This window comes from Heptranchias perlo, chromosome 19, assembly GCF_035084215.1.
Source record: "Heptranchias perlo isolate sHepPer1 chromosome 19, sHepPer1.hap1, whole genome shotgun sequence".
NCBI classification, from domain to species: domain Eukaryota; kingdom Metazoa; phylum Chordata; class Chondrichthyes; order Hexanchiformes; family Hexanchidae; genus Heptranchias; species Heptranchias perlo.
In genome coordinates this window covers 5,694,001-5,713,689 of record NC_090343.1, presented here as the reverse complement: position 1 = coordinate 5,713,689, position 19,689 = coordinate 5,694,001, and the positions used below count along the sequence as shown (strand labels likewise).

General features: G+C 43.5%; 1 protein-coding gene across 1 annotated transcript in view; it reads left to right on the top strand.

Moving 5' to 3' along the window:
• Window positions 1-19,445, top strand: part of chmp4ba (charged multivesicular body protein 4Ba) — a 33,619-nt gene extending 14,174 nt beyond the window's left edge. Inside the window, exons 2-5 of the mRNA XM_068000220.1 lie at window positions 11,096-11,273; window positions 14,942-15,056; window positions 16,652-16,778; window positions 18,267-19,445. Coding sequence (XP_067856321.1) covers window positions 11,096-11,273; window positions 14,942-15,056; window positions 16,652-16,778; window positions 18,267-18,331 — 485 coding nt within the window. The 3' untranslated portion in view covers window positions 18,332-19,445. The remainder of the gene's footprint in view (window positions 1-11,095; window positions 11,274-14,941; window positions 15,057-16,651; window positions 16,779-18,266) is intronic.
• Window positions 19,446-19,689: the final 244 nt, after the last annotated feature.

Genomic DNA, 19,689 nt, shown 5'->3' with positions numbered 1-19,689 from the left:
ACAGAAGGTGCTTTTGCACTTGAACAGCTCAGTCAAAGTGGGAGGTGTGGCTCTCCCTCACTGGCTGCACTCGATATTGTAAATTATTTGATGTTCAGGGAACTACGAAACTCTGCCAGGGGGTCAAGGTTGCCTGAGGGAGCTGACCTGGCATTTGCGCTCTGAATGTACAGCAGAACCTAACATGTCTACAGAGACCCAACGTAAAAGGGCATGGAGGCTGCTCTCCCAAAATAGAACAGAAAACTTTTGAATGTAAAAGTATTTATGACGAGAATTGGAAGCTCTTGGGATAGTTGAGATTACATTTTTAAAGATGTGTTGTATTTACCTTTCCCTAAAGCTATACCTCTTTGCTCTGAAAATTTCAAAGGGACCCAAGTACCCAGTGGGGTATATGATTGTTTAATTAAAATTCTTGTGATATAGGTCATTCAGCCACACACACATGCTGGTGATTTGACACTAGCAGGAATGCAAGAGCTTGGGTTGAAATTTCTCTACACAATGAGTTTATAGCTGCATTTACATTAACAGGGATCTTTTGGTCCCTATTTCAGGAAAGCAAGTTCCATGTGACATGTCTGCCCCCCCACCCCCACCCCTCCTCACATTTGGTGTCAGGAGTCAGTTTCAATAGGCGGTTGCTTTGCTGAAACATAAGGGTGTTAATCTCGTGGCTTTGTTTTCGTAGGTCGGCATTGCCATCATTTGTTTTAAATGCCAGGGCATTTACATTAAGGAGTGCTGCCTGTGGAGGGAGAACTAGTGCCTGCCATTGGCTGCACGCTTCTAGTATTACTGCAGCTTGTGATTGCTGGTGTGAAATGCCCATTCTTCATAGAAGGGCAAAAAAAAAGCTGAAGGAAAATTCGACTGGCCAGTGCATCTGGGAGCATCCTTGTTTTCAAATCCCTCCATGGCCTCACCCCTCCCTATCTTTATAACCTCCTCCAGCCCCACAAGAACCCTCCGAGGTCTCCACGCTCCTCCAATTCTGGCCTCTTGCGCATCCCCCAATTTTCATCGCACCACCATTGGCGGCTGTGCCTTCAGCTGTCGAGGCCCTAAGCTCTGGAATTCCTCTCTAAACCTCTCCGACACTCTACCTCTCTCTCCTCCTTAAAGACACTCCTTAAAACCTACCTCTGTGATCAAGCCTGTCCCAATATCTCCTTATATGCCTCTCTTTACATGCTGAATGATGGAGTGGCAAGATATAGATTAAACCTGTGACTCCTACCTCCCATATACCCAGTCTCATTCATCTGAGTACAGTAGTGTAGTGGTTATGGTACTGGACTAGTAATCCAGAGAATGAGTTTGAATCCTGTGGATTGTTTTCTTTGAAACAGAGAAGGCAGAGGGGAGATTTAATTGAGGTGTATAAAATTGAGGGGCCTAGATACAGTGGACAGGAAGGACCTATTTCTCTTAGCAGAGAGGTCAATAACCAGGGGGTGTAGATTTAAAGTGATTGGTAGAAGGATAAGAGGGGAGCTGAAGAGAAATGTTTTCACCCAGAGGGTGGTGGGGGTCTGGAACTCACTACCTGAAAGGGTGGTAGAGGCAGAAACCCTTATCGCATTTAAAAAAAGTACTTGGATATGCACTTGAAGTGCCATAACCTACAAGGCTATGGACCAATGGAAAGTGGAATTAGGCTTGGTAGCTCTATTTCGACCGGCACAGACATGATGGGCCGAATGGCCTCATAGAAAATAGGAGCAGGAGTAGGCCATTCAGCCCTTCGAGCTTGCTCCTCCATTCAATATGATCATGGCTGATCCTCTATCTCAATACCATATTCCCGCTCTCTCCCCATATCCCTTGAGGCCTTTTGTGTCTAGAAATCTATCCAGCTCCTTCTTAAATATATTCAGTGACTTAGCCTCCACAGCCTTCTGTGGTAGAGAATTCCTCAGGTTCACCACCCTCTGAGTGAAGAAATTTCTCCTCACCTCAGTCCTAAATGTCCTACCCCGTATCCTGAGACTGTGACCCCTCGTTCTGGACCCCCCCCAGCCAGGGGAAACATCCTCCCAGCATCCAGCCTGTCTAGCCCTGTCAAAATTTTATTTGTTTCAATGAGATCCCCTCCAATTCTTCTGAACTCGAGTGAATACAGGCGGAGTCGACCCAATCTCTCCTCGTACGACAGTCCTGCCATCCCAGGAATCAGTCTGGTGAACCTTCGCTGCACTCCCTCTATGGCAAGTATATCCTTTCTTAGGTATGGAGACCAAAACTGCACACAATACTCCAGGTGTGGTCTCACCAAGGCCCTGTATAACTGCAGTAAGACATCCTTGCTCCTGTACCCAAATCCTCTTGCAATGAAGGCCAACATATCATTTGCCTTCCTAACTGCTTGCTGCACCTGCACGTTTGCTTTCAGTGACTGGTGTACAAGGACACCCAGGTCCCTTTGTACATCAACGTTCCCCAATCTATCACCATTTAAATAATACTCTGCCTTTCTGTTTTTCCTTCCGAAGTTATACAGTTTATTGCAGTTATACAGGGCCTTGGTGAGACCACACCTGGAGTATTGTGCAGTTTTGGTCTCCTTACCTAAGAAAGGATATACTTGCTGTAGAGGGAGTGCAGCGAAGGTTCACCAGACTGATTCCTGGGATGGCAGGACTGTTGTATGAAGAGAGATTGGGTTGACTTGACCTGTATTTACTCGAATTTAGAAGAATAAGAGGGGATCTCATTGAAACATATAAAATTCTGACAAGGCTAGACAGACTGGATGCAGTTGGGATGTTTCCCCTGGCTGGGGTGGGGGGGGGTCCAGGGGAAACATTGTGGATAACTTCACATTTATCCACATTATACTGCACCTGCCATGTATTTGCCCACTCGCTCAACTTGTCTAAATCGCCTTGAAGCCTCATTGCATCCTCCTCACAACTCATGATCCCACCTAGTTTTGTGTCGTCAGCAAACTTGGTTCCCTCATCCAAATCATTGATATATATTGTGACTAGCTGGAGCCCAAGCATTGATCCCTGCGGTACCCCACTAGTCACTGCCTGCCACCCCGAAAAAGACCCATTTATTCCTACTGTTTCCTGCCTGTTAACCAATTTTCAATCCATGCCAGTATATTACCCCCAATCCCATGTGCTTTAATTTTGCATACTAACCTCTTATGTGGGACTTTATCAAAGGCCTACTGAAAATCTAAATAAACCACATCCACTGGTTCTCCTTTATCTATTCTACCTGTTACATCCTCAAAAAAAAACTCCAGTAGGTTTGTCAAACATGATTTCCCTTTCTTAAATCCATGTTGACTTATCTAAACCCGTTGATATTTTCTAAGTGTCCTGTTATCACATCCTTTATAATAGACTTTAGCATTTTCCCTACTACTGATGTTAGGCTAACCGGTCTGTAGTTCCCTGTTTTCTCTCTCCCTCCTTTGATAAATAGTGGGGTTACATTTGCCACCCTCCAATCTGCAGGAACTGTTCCATAATCTATAGAATTTTGGAAGATGACAATTAACGCATCCACTATTTCCATGGCTACCTCTTTTAGTACTCTGGGATGCAGATTATCAGGTCCTGGGGATTTATCGGCTTTCAATCCCATTAATTTCTCCAGCGCTATTTTTTTACTAATACTAATTTCCTTTAATTCCTCCTTCTCTCTAGTCCCTTGGTTCCCGAGCGTTTCTGGGAAGTTATTTGTGTCCTCTTCCGTGAAGACAGAACCAAAGTATTTGTTTAATTGCTCTGCCATTTCCCTGTTCCCCATTATAAATTCTCCCATTTCTGACTCTAAGGTACCTACATTTGTCTTCACTAATCTTTTTCTTTTTACATACTTGTTGAAGCTTTTACAGTCCACTTTTAAGTTCCTTGCAAGTTTACACTCTTACTCTATTTTTCCCCTCTTAATCAATCTCTTGGTCCTTTTTTGCTGAATTCTAAACTGTTTTCAATCCTCAGGCTTGCTACTTTTTCTGGCAACTTTATATGACTCCTCTTTGGATCTAATACTATCCCTAATTTCTTTTGTTAGCCATGGTTGGGCCGCATTTCCTTTTGTGTTTTTGTGCCAGAAAAGAATGTATAATTGTTGCAATTCATGCATTTGTTCCTTAACTGATAGCCATTGCCTATCCACTGTCATGCCTTTTAATGAAGCTTCCCAATCTATCATAGCCAACTCACTCCGTAGTTTCCTTTTTTTTAGATTTAGGACCCTAGTTTCGGATTGCACTACTTCACTTTCCATCTTAATGAAGAATTCTATCATGTTATGGTCACTGTTCCCTAAAGGACCCTGCACAACAAGATTATTAATTAACCCCTTCTCATTGCACAATACCCAATCTAGGATAGCCTGTTCCCTGGTTGGATCCTCAATGTACTGGCCAAAAAAACCATCTTGTACACACTCCAGGAATTCATTCTCCACCGTATTATCGCTAATTTGGTTTGGCCGGTCTATATGTAGATTAAAGTCACCCATGCTTACCTTTGTTACATGCATCTCTAATTTCCTGTTTGGTGCAGTCCCCACATTACCACTACTGTTTGGAGGCCCATAGTCAACTCCCACCAGTGTTTTCTGCCCCTTGGTGCTTCTTAACTCCATCCAGACTGATTCTACATCTTGATTTTCTGAGCCAATATCCTTTCTCACTATTGCTCTGATTTCATCCTTTACTAACAAAATCCTTCTGTGCGGTAAATTTTCTATGTTTCTATGTAAGGAAAATCTGAGGGCATGTCATCCTTGGGATTCTCTCCTGCCTCTTGGCTGGTTTAGAGCAGTATTGTTGGAGACCAGGAGGCAGGTTTTCTAACTGTAGATGTATGTGGTGCAGTGAGGTGAGGGAAGGGAGAAATAGTCTTGAATCTATTGCTTTCCATTCTGGGAAGATTTTTAGATGGAAGATGGAGTGAGCAGAAGTGTGAATCCCAATGGAGTGCTATGTAAGGAACTGGACAGGTAAAACGGATGCTGTGAAGTGGGGGATGCTTGTTAATCCACAAGAGTAGTCAGGGTTCAGACTGGAAGAGTCAGGGTGGAGTTGCCTAAACCTGAGACTAAGTCAGTAGTGTAGCAATGATACTCTCAACACCACAACTTGGATTTATATAGCGTCTTTAACATAGTAAAACTGTCTCGAGGTGCTTCATGAGCATTATCGGATAAAAATTTGACACCGAGCCACAAGAAGAGATATTAGGACAAGGCTTGGTCAAAGAGGTAGGTTTTAAGGAGAGACTTAAAGGAGGAGAGAGAGGCGGAGAGGTTTAGGAAGGGAATTCCAGAGCTTAAGCTTTAGGCAGCTGAAGGCACGGCTGCCAATGGTGGAGCAATTAAAATCAAGGACTTGGCCAATATCCCATAAACCATACTGTACAGCCAGTCATGGTTGGCTGCAAGTGATTTGCCATACAAGATGGTTCAACTGCCTGAAGGGTTCCAAACTGGAGAGTTTTGAGTGCTCTATGTTTTACAATTCAGTAATTTAATGCAAATGTATAAACTTGATAAATGGCCCTTTTCAAACTGTGAAGTGATAATCGTTGCATTGTAGAATTGGCCATCTTCAGTAATCATCATTAATTATGCAGGAAACATTTAGCTCCAAAAATGCAGCCTTGTAGATAAGCTATAGAGAGCTGTTAATGAAAAATCTCCATAATTACTAAATTGACATTCATAGGCACAGACCTTAAAAGTAACCGTGTTTATGATTAAAAATGGGGTGCAGTCTTGACATCAATTGATGCAAAAGTTATTGATGTTTTGGCAGGTTGTTGTGCTCATTAAATAGAGGTCTGACAATGTTTACTATGGGCTGTCTGCTTTTTGAGCGGGGAGAAGTCAGAGAGATTCCTTGAAATCAGCATTGCTCACTTTTTTTTGTTTTGCTGGCCACAGTCCCAAGAAGTGCCTTCCCGGAGGGCTACTTATCAATGTGTTAGGTACAGTTCTGTGCTATTAATTCCCTTAATAATGACATCTTGATTTTGATCTTGGCATCATGGGCAGTTGCTGACTGGAGATCAGGTGAACCATGCACATGAGCCAAATGTGTGTGCAAAGGGAGGGGGCAAACTACAAAGCTGAAGAGTTCTATTATAACCAAGTCTCCTGTTTGTAATAGAGCCCTTTCATCAGTTCAGTGGATGCCTCCCAGTAACATTCTCTAACTGGACAGCAAGAGAGGAGGCAACCCTGAATCTCGGATCTGCCAATATCCCATAGTCAGACAGGCTGTGAATGCCGGCTGGAGAGATGGAAGTTGGGATTCAGAGTCATTTCCCTTCATCTTGGTGCCAAAATGGAAATCAAGAGGTGGTCATTAAGGGAATCAATGTCATAGAACTGTATTCACATTATGTTGCAATGTGTTAAACCAGAGAGCCATAGACAAGATAACTCACACAAAGTCCCGTTGACCCATCACCCCCGTACTCGTTGACCTACAATGGCTGCCAGTCTGGCAACACCTCGATTTTAACATTCTCATCCTTGTTTTCAAATCCCTCCCTATCTCTGTAACCACCTCCAGCCCTACAACCCTTCGAGATCTCTGCGCGTCTCCTATTTTCATCTCTCCACCATTGGCGGCCGTGCCTTCAGCTGCCAAGGCCCTAAGCTCTGGAATTCTCTCCCTAAACCTCTCCACCTCTCTCTCTCCTCCTCAAAACCTACTGACCTCGCCTGTCCCAATACCTCCTTATGTGGCTCGGTGTGAAATTTTATTTGATAATCGCTCCTGTGAAGTGCCTTGGAATGTTTTACTACATTAAAGGCGCTATATAAATGCAAATTATTGTTGGGAGGCAGAATGCTTTTGAATATCATTACTTTAAAATGCCCTTTTATTAAAGACACTTCAGTGAAATGTAAACAACCCTACTCCAGCAGCCTTTAATTTCAAATGCACAGGAATGATCATAATGCCCTGCAGGCACTGAACATACTCGTTCATCCTCCTACCTATACCACTGGGGAGAGCCCCGTGTCAAAACTCATTAAATGATTACTTTTCCCTTAGTCTCAGTTGGGTTGGGGGGGGGAGCGGGGGGCAGGAACTATAAAGTTTAAATGGATTCCGGTAAATGATAATATGAAGCCTGAGTTGTGTTTATAGATCTGGGGAAGGAGTCCCTTTCCACAGAGGTTAACCTTTCTTGCAGCTTGTCTCCTGTGCTCTCTTTGAACCAGGACTATAAAAACTGAAGTGGCTGCACAAGGACTGCGGTTCTGACAGCTACTTTTCTGTTCCGAGTTCTGCTATTTGTGTATTCGACAATGCCAATAATCCGTTTTAGTACTGGATTAGCTTTGCAGCCTTCAAAACGGTTTCTGGCTTCTGTGAGCTCTGCAAAAGATGAGATTCTCTGGCTATTAGAAAATATTAGAATCCCCTTCAAGTATTTATCCAACTCCCTTTTGAAAGTTACTATTGAATCTGCTTCCATCATCCTTTCAAGCAGCGCATTCCAGATCATAACCACTTAATGTGTTTTTAAAAAATTCTCCTCCTCTCCCCCCTGGTTCTTTTGCCAATTACCTTAAATCTGTGTCCTCTGGTCACCGACTCGCCTGACAGTAGATACAGTTTCTCCTTATTTTCTCTATCAATACCCTTCATATTTTGAACATCTCTATCACATCTCCCCTTAACCTTCTATGTTCTAAGGATAACAACCCCAGCTTCTCCAGTCTCTCCATGTAACTGCAGTCCCTCATCCTAGGTACCATTCCAGTAAATCTCCTCTGCACCCTCTCCGAGGCCTTGACCTCCTTCCTAAAGAAGGTGGTTTGTAGTGTAGAAAAGGAGTTCAAGATTTTTTCCCACAATAGCATGATTTGGCTGCAGGTGGGAGTGGTGATAGTTTTTCAGATCTAACAGTGGGAAGCTAGGCCGGATGTGCTCTTGATCCTGGAACCCATCTGACTTGAGATGGTGAAGGTGGGTGTTGTGTTAGGGCAGCAGCAGGGGTGGATATGAGGATTCTGGATAAGTACTCAGAAAATTTGCAGGGCTATGGGGAAAGACCGGGGGAATGGGACTAACTGCATTGCTCTTACAAAGAGCCGGCACGGACTCGATGGGCCAAATAGCCTCCTTCCGTGCTATAACCATTCTATGATTCTATGAAAGCAGAAGCATGGGAGTTGTTGAAGTTGACAGAGGCAGGAAGATCATGACTGATGAAGGCCTTTTGGGGTAGGTCGTTGTTTTTTGGGCAGAGAGCAATCGTGGAGGGCTTGGGGAGGTAAATATGTGGAATACGGATAGTGACCGAAATGAGCAATAGGTTGGGAACTGCTTTGTCAACCAGAGGCGGCAAGACCATGCATAGTGCAAAGTCAAGCGGCTGGCTGGTGGTGGTCTTGGTGGGAGAGTTGCTGTACAGGCTGGAGTGGGGTGAGGAGAGTGGAGTGATCAGGGGAATTTAGGTGTTAGTAGAAATCACTGAGGATGATTGCTGCTCATTGTAAAGAGTGAGTTAGGAAAATAGGAAAGAGGTTTCGATGAAGAAGTCACTTTGACTTTGGAGAGTGGTTAACAATGAGGGTCTCGACAGAGAGGTGGGACGCGTGGTAAAGGGTGTGTCGGGATTAAGTTGCTATTTTGTTTAGCCTCTTCCAATATGAGTGGACTATTAAAGACTGATATTATACTAAGGTGAAGAGCTTTCAATGCCAACAAACGCTGTCAATATGTTGCAAAATATTTTCAACTACTTCCTCTAATGAAGGGAAGTTTAGAAACCTGACTGAGGCATTTTGGGTGGAAAATACATATGAGATAGCTTTGCCCGATTTAATATCGCAGTTGATGTGATACTGTATATGATTGCCTATTGTGTTCCCTCTACGCCAAGTGAATGAATTGCACCAGTAACTATTTTAATCGCTCCACCATTGGCGGCCGTGCCTTCAGCTGCCCAGGCCCTAAGCTCTGGAATTCCCTCCGTAAACCTCTTTGCCTCTCCTCCTTTAAGACACTCCTTAAAACCTACCTCTTCCTGTACTAATATCCCCTCATGCAGCTCTTTGTCAAATTTTATTTGATTATGCTCCTGTGAAGCACCTTGGGACGTTAAAGGTGCTGCATAAATGCAAGTTGTTGTTGTAACTTTCACATAGAGCGTACTGACTTTATAAAATGGAAGTGCAGAGAAAATGGGTGTGAAAATTACTTGCCGCTATTAAGCAGAACCGTTTTTAAACTAACCGAAGTTAACTTCCCTCCACTCCAAAAATTAACTTCTTTTTAACCAAAGGGATTGCAGTCCTCAAGAGTATTTTAAATTCACCCCGTTTGATTAAATGAGCTTAATGGAGGTAGAAAAATGCTACAAGAGGCCTCGGAAGGTTGTATAAAACAGGCGATGAACAAGACTGGAGAGGGAAGTAATGGCTGTTCAGACCCAATCTAGGGATTTGTTTTGTTCATTGGTTTGGTTGAAGCTGGAATATGGAATAGCACAAAGCAGCTGTTGGGTGGAATTTCCCCCCCGTGCTTTGAGCAACAAGTCTAGATTGCTGCGGGCCTGGTAATTTATTGGTGTTTACATCAAGGGCTCGTTTAGCGATCCACATCTTCAGGCACAGATAAAGCATCTCCGGGTGCGTTGCCATAGCAATTTTGACTTTAGTATTCACAAGCCATGCTGTTTACTGCAAATCGCCCTGTTGTGGCAGTAGGATAGCAGCTCCACAGCTAGACTTTAGAGGATTCAGTTAGTTAAGTGTGCATGTTAAGGCTCCACATTGTAATATTGCAGAAAGACTGAGTCAATCAAATGCAGTATTGAGTATAGCATTACAATTACCTTTAGGAATAATAGTTTCCTAGTGCTCAAGGCTGTGAAAGTAACCGCTCCCCTGCCTCTCGTTTCTATGTTCTTATCCAGAACCCTCACATTCTTCCACCCCTGCTGCTGGCCTAACACAACACCCACCTTCACCTTCTCAAATCAGAGGGGTCCCAGGGACAAGAGCACGTCCGGCCTGGCTTCCCACTGCCAGATCTGACACACCATCACCTCTCCCACCTGCAGCCAAATCAGCTTTTTACAGGAGAAACCCTGATCTCTCTTTCTCCACTACAAACCACCTTCTAAAGCATGACATTAACGGGGAAGTGTGCATATCTGAACGATTTCATAATCCTGAAATAGTTCAAAGAGTGATGGGTGGGGGATTTGTTGGTTCTACTTGTACCGCCTACCGGTGAGCTGCTGGAGCCCCCCTTTGCCGGGCAGTGTGCTTAAAGGAGATGGTGCTGCTACCTCTGGAGAGGATGAGACCGGTCAAGAGAGAGTTTCTGTGAGGGCGGCCACGGGTGAACACTGCCTTTAATGGCAGCACAAGCAAAGAAGGGCAATAATTGCTCACTAAACATGACACCGAGCCCTGGAGTTTCTGTTTAAATTGCTCTTGTTTTGATCATCAAATTAAATTCAACTCCTTTGGAAAAACCTGATCCCTAATAATCTGAAACTAATTCACTCAAATTACAGTTACACACATTGTTTTAATTCCCCATTTTTTTCCCCATCGTGTGATTTCCTTTGCTATTTTTCAACCTTTTATACTTGATATTTCATTGTCCTTGGGTTTAATAAATATATATGTATTTTCCCCATTTATTTTACCTGAATTAGCACTACATATGATGCTTCTGGCTTCTCAAAAGCCCTTATTCTCTGCCCTTGCCCTGCTTTCTAGTTGTTAAGGAGTCCTAGTCTAAAACTTTCACCTTCCACACATTCAAACAGACAAAACAATATATTGAGGATGAATACTGAAAGCAGTTTTTTTTTTATCTGCATAATTCTTCCACGCACACCCCCCCCCACTGACTAGAGTTTTTTTCCACCCCCATAAAGTCTGAATTAAACCTTGAATATTACTGCAAAATAAAGACTGAACTACTGGAGCTCTAACTATAATTTCTGGTATTTTGGTCTCCAGCCAAGTTGCAGTCCTAATAGTTTTCCCGAGTTAGTCAGTTTTACTCTGTTGAATCGGGGGAAATGGATGACGCTGCTCTAAGTCGAAGTTACTCATTTGTCTTTCCTCCGTGGTATAGCTGCGTTGCAAGCTCTAAAGCGCAAGAAGAGGTACGAAAAGCAGCTGGCACAGATCGATGGCACGCTGTCCACCATTGAATTCCAGAGAGAAGCGCTGGAAAATGCAAACACTAACACCGAGGTCCTCAAGAACATGGGCTTTGCTGCTAAGGCCATGAAAGCTGCTCATGAGAACATGTAAGCGGATCAACATTTTTGCTATCTTACCTGTATTATAGCCGTAGGAATACGCGATAAAGTCAAAGGTGTAGTTTCTGCTCCTCTTCCCGCTCCCACCACGTAACTTGGCCCCGTCAAAATCTCCTTTTTAGACTCTGATGATCCAGTGTGACAGCTGGACTTCTTGCTTCCGATTATTTGAAGTTAGAAGTCCAGGTCCTTAATGGTGTGCTGGGTTCGATCTCACCTCTTACGTTTCCTCTCTTAGAGCAGAGAAGGTTATGGGGAAATTTAATAGAAGCTTTCAAAATCATGGAAGGGTTGTGGTAGAATAAATAAAGAGAAACTGTTTCCAGTGGCAGAAGGAGTGGGACTAGTTGGATAGCTCCTTCAAAGAGATGGCACAGGCACAATGGGCTGAATGGCCTCCTTCTGTGCTGTGTCATTCTTTAATTCTGTGGCCATAACCATTTGCCTCTATGACTTAGGTTTAACTCCAGCCCAAACTGATGGAATGAAAGTCTCCTGTCTGCTGGTTATAAAGTTTCTGTGTAAAATGAGTCTGGGCACCTAAATCGAATTGTTAGATTGCTCCTGATTTTGGCAGTCTGACACAGAAGTGCTACAGGATGACAAGAGATAAATATCACAGTGCAATTGTGGTAGATATCAGGTTGTCAGTCCATTTTGATCCAATTTTAATTTTTTTCACCTCATTTTCATTCACCTAATGACTGTCAGGCGTTTCCCATTATTTCTCTTTTTTTTCACTTCATTTTTGCTCCTGAACTGCGCTATAATTCGGTGGATTGCTTTTCCACTGCAGGTTCAAGCTGGTTTCATTTTTATTTCTCTTTTTAAATGGAGGCTTTTTTCCTGAAACAGAACCTGCCCATCTTCCGGAGCTTTCAGTTGTTGGTCTTTTCAAAGAAACCCTCTTTGGAACAGGAGGAGGCCATTCAGCCCCTCGAGCTTGTTTCGCCATTCAGTGAGATCATGGCTGATCTGTATCCTAACTCCATCCACCTGCCTTGGCTCCATATCCCTTAATACCCTTGGCTGGCAAAAGTCTATCGATTTCAGATTTTAAATTATTAATTGAGCTTAGCATCTGCTGCCTTTTGTGGGAGAGAGTTCCACACTTCTACCACCCTTTGTGTGAAGAAGTATTTCCTAATTTCTCTCCTGCATGGCCTGGCTCTGATTTTAAGGTTATGTCCCCTTGTCCTAGACTCCCCCACCAGCAGAAAAAGTTTCTCCCTATCTACCCTATCAATTCCTTTCAAAATCCTAAAAACCTCAATCAGATCACCCCTTATCCTTCTGTAGTCCAGGGAGTACAAGCCTAGTTTATGGAATCTCTCCTCATAATTTAACCCTTGGAGCCCAAGTAACATCCTCCTAAGTGTTTTTTTTTTCTGGACACTGTTGTCAGATGGCTAGATTTGACTATTGGAATAGCTGTTTTGAGGTTTAACCCATTCTTAATCAGATTTCACCCTATTTCTTTGTGAGCAATGCCACAGGTGGGTCAACAATGGGTTGGTCAACTCGTCAGCCTGATATTCTCACCCAAACACTGCAATGCTGCCATTGGTCAAGTTTCCTATCTACCAGTGGAATAGTTGCCTCTTTGGTGGAATTCCTCTCCCCTTACTATTTACAATAACGGATACAGAGGTGCAGAGCAAGCTTTCTGCCACTAGATTCAATTTGCACTCCTTCTGCATAGTTTATTTTCATCTCTTGACTAATGGCACTCAGTCATGTGACTAACCGATTCAAAGTTTTACATAACACGTTAATAAAGCTTTTTTTTTCCAAACTGATCATATCACAGTTAATTTAAAGCTATGACGGCCCACTTCACACACTGACTTGCTGTTTATGGGAATGGGGTGGGGTTTTATTTTATCTCCTGTACCTGGTTTTGTACAGACTGCAGGGCGTTACCTGTTGGGCACAAGGCCATGGTAACACGTGTATATTTCTGCAAGTATCTTGCTGAAGACTTTGATGTTCCTGTAATGGGCTTTCACTTAAGTAGATATAACTCTCAGGGTGGCCACCTGAAAGTTTCATTGCTCTGGAAGGCTGACAGTTGAGCTCCTCTGGCTCGTTTGAGGGATGTACTGCCCAATATGAAATTGAACTTACAGACCAGAAGATCTTGGAATACATGCCCTCTAAACTCAGACATGAATCACAGTCACTTGGGCGAGTCACTGAAGGTGATCAGCACCTGTAGAGCTGTACTTCAGCAAGGAGTTAAGAACTTGTCGGGGGGAGGGAAATTGATGCAAAAAGAGGGGAAAAGACTTTCCTATCAGGGTTTCCATTTGCACCGCTGCCTGCATCATCCCATAGAATTACATAGAATTTACAGCACAGAAACAGGCCATTCAGCCCAACTAGTCTATGCTGGTGTTTATGCTGTACACGAGCCTCCTCCCTCCCTACTTCATCTCTCCCTATCAGCATATTCTTCTATTCCTTTCTCCCTCATGTACTTATCTAGCTTCTCCTTAAATGCAGCTATGTTATTTGCCTCAACTAGTCCATGTGATAGCAAATTCCACATTCTACCTATTCTTTAGGTAAAAAAGTTTTGCCTGAATTCTTTATTGGAATAATTAGTGATTATCTTACATTTATGGCCCTTGGTTTTAGACTCCTCCTTCCACAAGTGCAAACATCTTCTCTACGTCTACCTTATCAAACCCCTTCATAATTTTCAAGACCTCTATCAGGTCACCCCTCAGCCTTCTCTTTTCTAGATAAAAGAGCCCCAGCCTGTTCAATCTTTCCTGATAGGTATGACCTCAATTCTGGTACCATCCTTGTAAATCTTTTTTACACCTTCTCCAGTGCCTCCATATCCTTTTTATAATCTGGAGACCAGAAATGTTCTGATCAGATGCTGTTTGCCTTCCTGTATTCTCCTTGTGTTTAGTATTATTGCTGTGCTTTCTATTTGAGCGGTTTGCAACATTCCATTGCACCACTGCTGCAGATTAGGCTTATCTAGGTCCTTCCTGTGTCAGGACAATTTGCTTCACCAAGAGAAACAGTAATAAAATCAGCTCTTCCTCCTCATTGAGGTGAATCGCATCAGTGGATCATTGCCATTGGGGTACAGGTTCCTCAAGTCCTGTTGGTTTTTTTGAAAGGCGCCATATAAATGCAAGTCTTTCTGACTAATCAGATTGCACAGCCCAGTGTGGTACTAAACCAGTTTATCATTGAAGCATAAGGTGGCAGGGAGAGGAGCTGCAATTGACCTCTAGTGTCACCCTGCCCGAGATCAGCTAACTAAGAACAGACCGAGCCCAGAGCCTGGACTCTCCTGCTCTGTGTGGTTTAGTACCATACTGCATTTACCCACCGAAGAGCAGATCAGCCCCGTAGTTCACCGAAGATTCAATACTCCCAAAACTTGAAAGTCCCCTTTGTAAATAACTTTTAAACCCCGTGCTGCCCCTTTAACTTGTGTCTCGGTTGGGCGGTCATTTGCTTCTAAACACCGATCGTGGAGTGATGCCTGCTGGGCCCAAAACATGCTAATTAACTGGCAGAACCAGTACTCCTGAAGTTACCCAGGCTAGAATAAACATCGGATTGTGCTATATAATGTGGTAATGTTGCAGTGAGTTCACGATATCTTGTTCCTTTTTTTTACTTCTAAGGGACATTGACAAAGTAGATGAACTAATGCAAGACATCACAGAACAACAGGAATTGGCACAGGAAATCTCTGACGCAATTTCCAAACCAGTAGGGTTTGGCGAAGATTTCGACGAGGTAAGCGTCGCTTCAAACACTGAAGCGATTGTAGGTCCTGAAGCAGCAACAAAGGGGTTACGGGTCCCACGTACCCATTCAAACAACAGTCAAGAGATCAGTTTGATCCTATAGACTATCTCTCGGTTTTATAAGCGCTTGCGAAGGGGGCTGTTGTGAAGGGGTGATGGTAAGTTTTCTGTGGGGTACAGTAGCTTCTGGAGTGGCTCTTGTCGAGTTTCTGTTCCCTGGGACGAGCTGAAGGAAATCAAACTTTGGGCCGGATTTTGCAGGAGCGGGGCTTCTCGTGACGAGTCGCATTAGTTGGACGTTTTTCTGCACCCTTCAGCTCAAACCTTTTTTTGCGCCGTAACTCGCTGGAAGCACAAACTGATAACAGTGTGGTGAGGACAAAGGGGCATCTGGGATCACAGTACCGACAGGACCAACAGTGGATCTCATTAACCAAAGGACTGAGAAAGGAACAGAGGAAGGACTGAGAGGAGGGTGAATTAGAGTCAAATTGGGTACAGAAAAGAGAAATAAAGAGGGAAAGAAAAGTTGGATTGAGAGAGAGTGAGAGAGAAAAGAGACAGAAAGGAAAAGTAAGAAAAAAGTTTTAAAATGTTAAATTTGACATTTTTAAACTCTCTAAGAACAGTTTAGTACATGCAGGAATGAGACTCTACAGTTTAAATTGTTCAATTTCTGGGCCGGAGAGATTGATTGACATTGCATTAACAATTATCACATTGTTAAAAAGGTACTTGCGCTGTTAATCACCAGACTTAACTTTCTGCGCCAAGTTTAATGGGCAGTTAATGTGCAAATACAGCAAGTTCTTAAAAAATAACGGGGAGGTTGAGAGCGAGATGCCATTTGTGCGAAGCAAATGGTGGAGCGGCGTAAATTGTGAAAAATTAAAATAAAAATCAGGCCATAATATTTTCTTCTCCCTCTTCGCTCCCCCTCCCCCCAATTTGCAACTCAGGCCGTACCTCTTAATCCTCTGAACTTGCTGGCCGATTTTCACATTAATAACGGCGTGCGTCATTATTTTATCCAGCAAGATTCTGCTCAGTGCCCTTTCTCCCAGTTTCCGTCTCCTTTAGTGGAATGTTTCAAGAAGTAGTTGCACCAACTTGCCTCTGTACCCATCCATTCAATTCAGTCGTCAATATTGATACCAACTGATTTCGTTCTGGAAATGCAGTGAGAGCGATGCCAAGTTTTGTATTAAATAGTGACTTAAGGGAAATCGTCAGAGAAGTAACTAGGTGTAATTCCTGCTGAGTTTCATTAAACAGCCCCCCCCCCCCCCCCCCCCCCCCGGCCATGGTATGATTGTGAGGGGTGCGTGCACACTATTCCTGAAGCTGTTGAGACCTGGGGGTTCAGAAGGATTCCTTTTTATGCTGATGGAAAAATGAACAGGAGGATTTCCCCTCCCTCCCACCCGCACCCCAATGTCCAACCTAATCTGAGTGCGGAGAATGCCGTGTAGAAAACTAAGCTGCTTCTGAGCTTGGCGTGATGGTCCTTCTATAAACTTCTTGGTTTTTTGTGTATCTTCAGCTTTATGAGGAGATTAATCTGCTGGTAATGCCTTTCTGTAGGATGAGCTAATGGCCGAGTTGGAAGAGCTGGAGCAAGAAGAGCTCGACAAAAACCTGCTGGAGATTGGAGGAGCAGAGACTGTGCCACTTCCCAGCGTCCCTTCCACGTCGCTCCCAGCCAGGCCAGGTAGGAGATATCCCAGGATAAACCACAGCTGTTTGATGAGATTAATACTGACAAAAAAAAAATGGCAAAAGTTCAATTTTATTAAATCAACATTTCCAACCAGAGTTAGGAGAAATGCATAGTTTGTGTTTCTTTTCCCCACTTCCTCCTTCACCAGAAACTCTGGGGGATGGGGGAGAAGGAGATGATCTCGGCCCTATTCTAGGAGGGAGTGACAAGATGCTGGTCCACACTGATTTCCATTCCGCATTGTGGATGACTGAGTGCTCTCACTGTGCAGTAGCACTGTATTTTATAAACACAGTGTGTATTGACACCACTGTGCCAGCCAATGAGTTGGAGGCGGGGCGGGACCTATGGCAGGAATTATTAGCAAACAGACTCTATTTAAACAGAGTCTCTACGAACTACAGCAAACAGAACTCGTGACCAAAACTACAGCAAAGTCTCCCGATAAAAGCAGGATTATTTCTCCCAGCAAAATGCAGTAAGTGGAGCATAATTACATAATACAAATTGATTGCATTTTGCTGGAGAAATAATCAATTTGTATTATGTAATTATGCTCCACTTACTGCATTTTGCTGGACATGATGTGGAGATGCCGGTGATGGACTGGGGTTGACAATTGTAAACAATTTTACAACACCAAGTTATAGTCCAGCAATTTTATTTTAAATTCACAAGCTTTCGGAGACTTCCTCCTTCCTGAGGAAGGAGGTAGCCTCCGAAAGCTTGTGAATTTAAAATAAAATTGCTGGACTATAACTTGGTGTTGTAAAATTGTTTACATTTTGCTGGAGAAATAGAGAGTTGAGGATAGTTACATAACACACATCATGTGCATTAAATCAATCCCAGGAACTTACAGCAGTGCGGTCTCCAGGCACGATTGACGGGGGAATTACCCAATCATCTCCATTGTGGCCAGGATTTGTGTTGTCACTATATGCAGCCTTTATAAAAGCCCAGTTGGCAATGGGTTAACCCCTTTATTCTGCAGCATCTTAGTCCTGCCAAAACCTTTCTGCCCCTTTGCACAACCCCAACACTATTTTTCATAATTCTTAAGATCTCTGAGGGGCAGGTAGTGCATTTGCATGTATTCAAGTCAGTAAATCTATTGCAGTGAACCGTCATCTCTTAATTTCGATGCAGATCGGATAAATCTTATTTTTCACACATTGGCCGGTGTCACAGCAACTTAATAACTGGCCTGAGGGGATGTTTCTGTGCTGTACGGTGAATAGACTGTGTGCACTGGACATCCAATTATCCGGGCATGATTTACACTAGACTGGATGCTGTACGGTAGAAGGTTGAGTGCGTATATTGGGGTTATTTTTCCCCCCTCTCTGCCTGTGTACTTACTTTTTTTGGCATGTTGGAGGCCTCCTGCAGGCAGATGAGGAGTGGGAATGTGAGGAGCTCTACGTTAAATGGGACCAGCTTCCTTTTCACCTCGTCGTTTGTTTTCACTTTCAACAGCCAAGAAGAAGGAAGAGGACGATGAGGACATGCGGGACCTGGAAGAGTGGGCTGCTGCCATTTGAAAACGACGGGCATCTTGTAAAACACAGACTTTGTCACATCTGGCAGTTGTGGCTTGTTTTGTTATGTGGTGGAGGTCAGGAGCGGAGTAAATTTCCGAATGGTCGCCCGGAATGCGTTTTGGGGAGGGGGGGGATAAGAGGGACGGGTGTGTGCAATGTGACATTACAGTATGCTGTACAGGAGGAGGAGGAGCAGACAGAAGGGAAAAAAAAAACCTTATGGCACTTTTTGTCCCAGCTTTCATTGGATTTTTATTCGTGCTGTTGACTGCAACCTTTAACCCATGACGCCCTGTGCAGCGCGCGCTCTTTCTATGGGATCAGTGGCCTCAGTTGCACTCCCGCTCGTTATATAAAGTCCCCCGTACATTTATGAAATGGAGCTGCCGTGCAGATTGGTATTTGCAAGTGACAGAATTCCTGTAGCATGTCCACGGCTATTTGTTTAATTGAGGTGAAACAACTGTTTGAATATTACGCCTGTAGTTGACTTGATTTGCTCTTCCATTTTGATTCATTCTTAAACTTTTTTTTTTCTTGACCATAGACAGACCTTTATATTAAAAAAAATCCAAAATCCATTCCCTCTTGTGTTTGCTTGCAAGAGGCTCTTTATTTATAAAGCTTGTAAATTATTTTCTCTCCCCACAAAATTTAAGCTGTTTAAAAGTGTATTTTAATCAAGTATAAACCAGTCATTTACTGAGTCTGATTACTCACCCAGTGCCTCTTCTGACAAAAAAAAAATTACATTTTTAATGGCTATTTTGGGGGGAGGGAGTAGAACGAGGTAACTTTTTTTAAAATGTCCTGGTGGCTGGGTGTCGGTGAGGGGGGGGAAAGGAAGTGAGGTTTGCTTTTATTCCTCCTGTTCACTGGCTGCAATTTCAGGGCATTGACTTTTCCATGTCGTGTGATTTACACGGAAGCCTATAAGATACTTCTGAATGCTTCTTTTGCTAGGCGCTGCATCCACCCCTGGTCATAGGCTGCACATAGCAGCACAGTGCTGGCGCGATGGGACTCCTCAATCCTCTACAAAAGCAACCTAATCCTACTTAAACCTGCTGTAAATATGTTGAGAAAAAAAATAAAGTTCCTTTTAATGTAATAACTTGGCTCTAACCAGAAGTTTGAAAGCTGCACAATAAGTGGAATACCTGAATCGGAGTAACTTGGACCTGGCTTTGCTTTTGCTTCACTGAGGTACAGCCGGCAGAAGCTCCGTTTCTCCCTCCGTCAGCTGCGCTCTTGATGCCAGCCGTGGCTCAGCGGTCACCACTCTCGCCTGAGTCAGAAAGTTATGGGTTCGAGTCCCACTCCAGATATTTGACCGTGGCTGATGATTTGTGATTAGG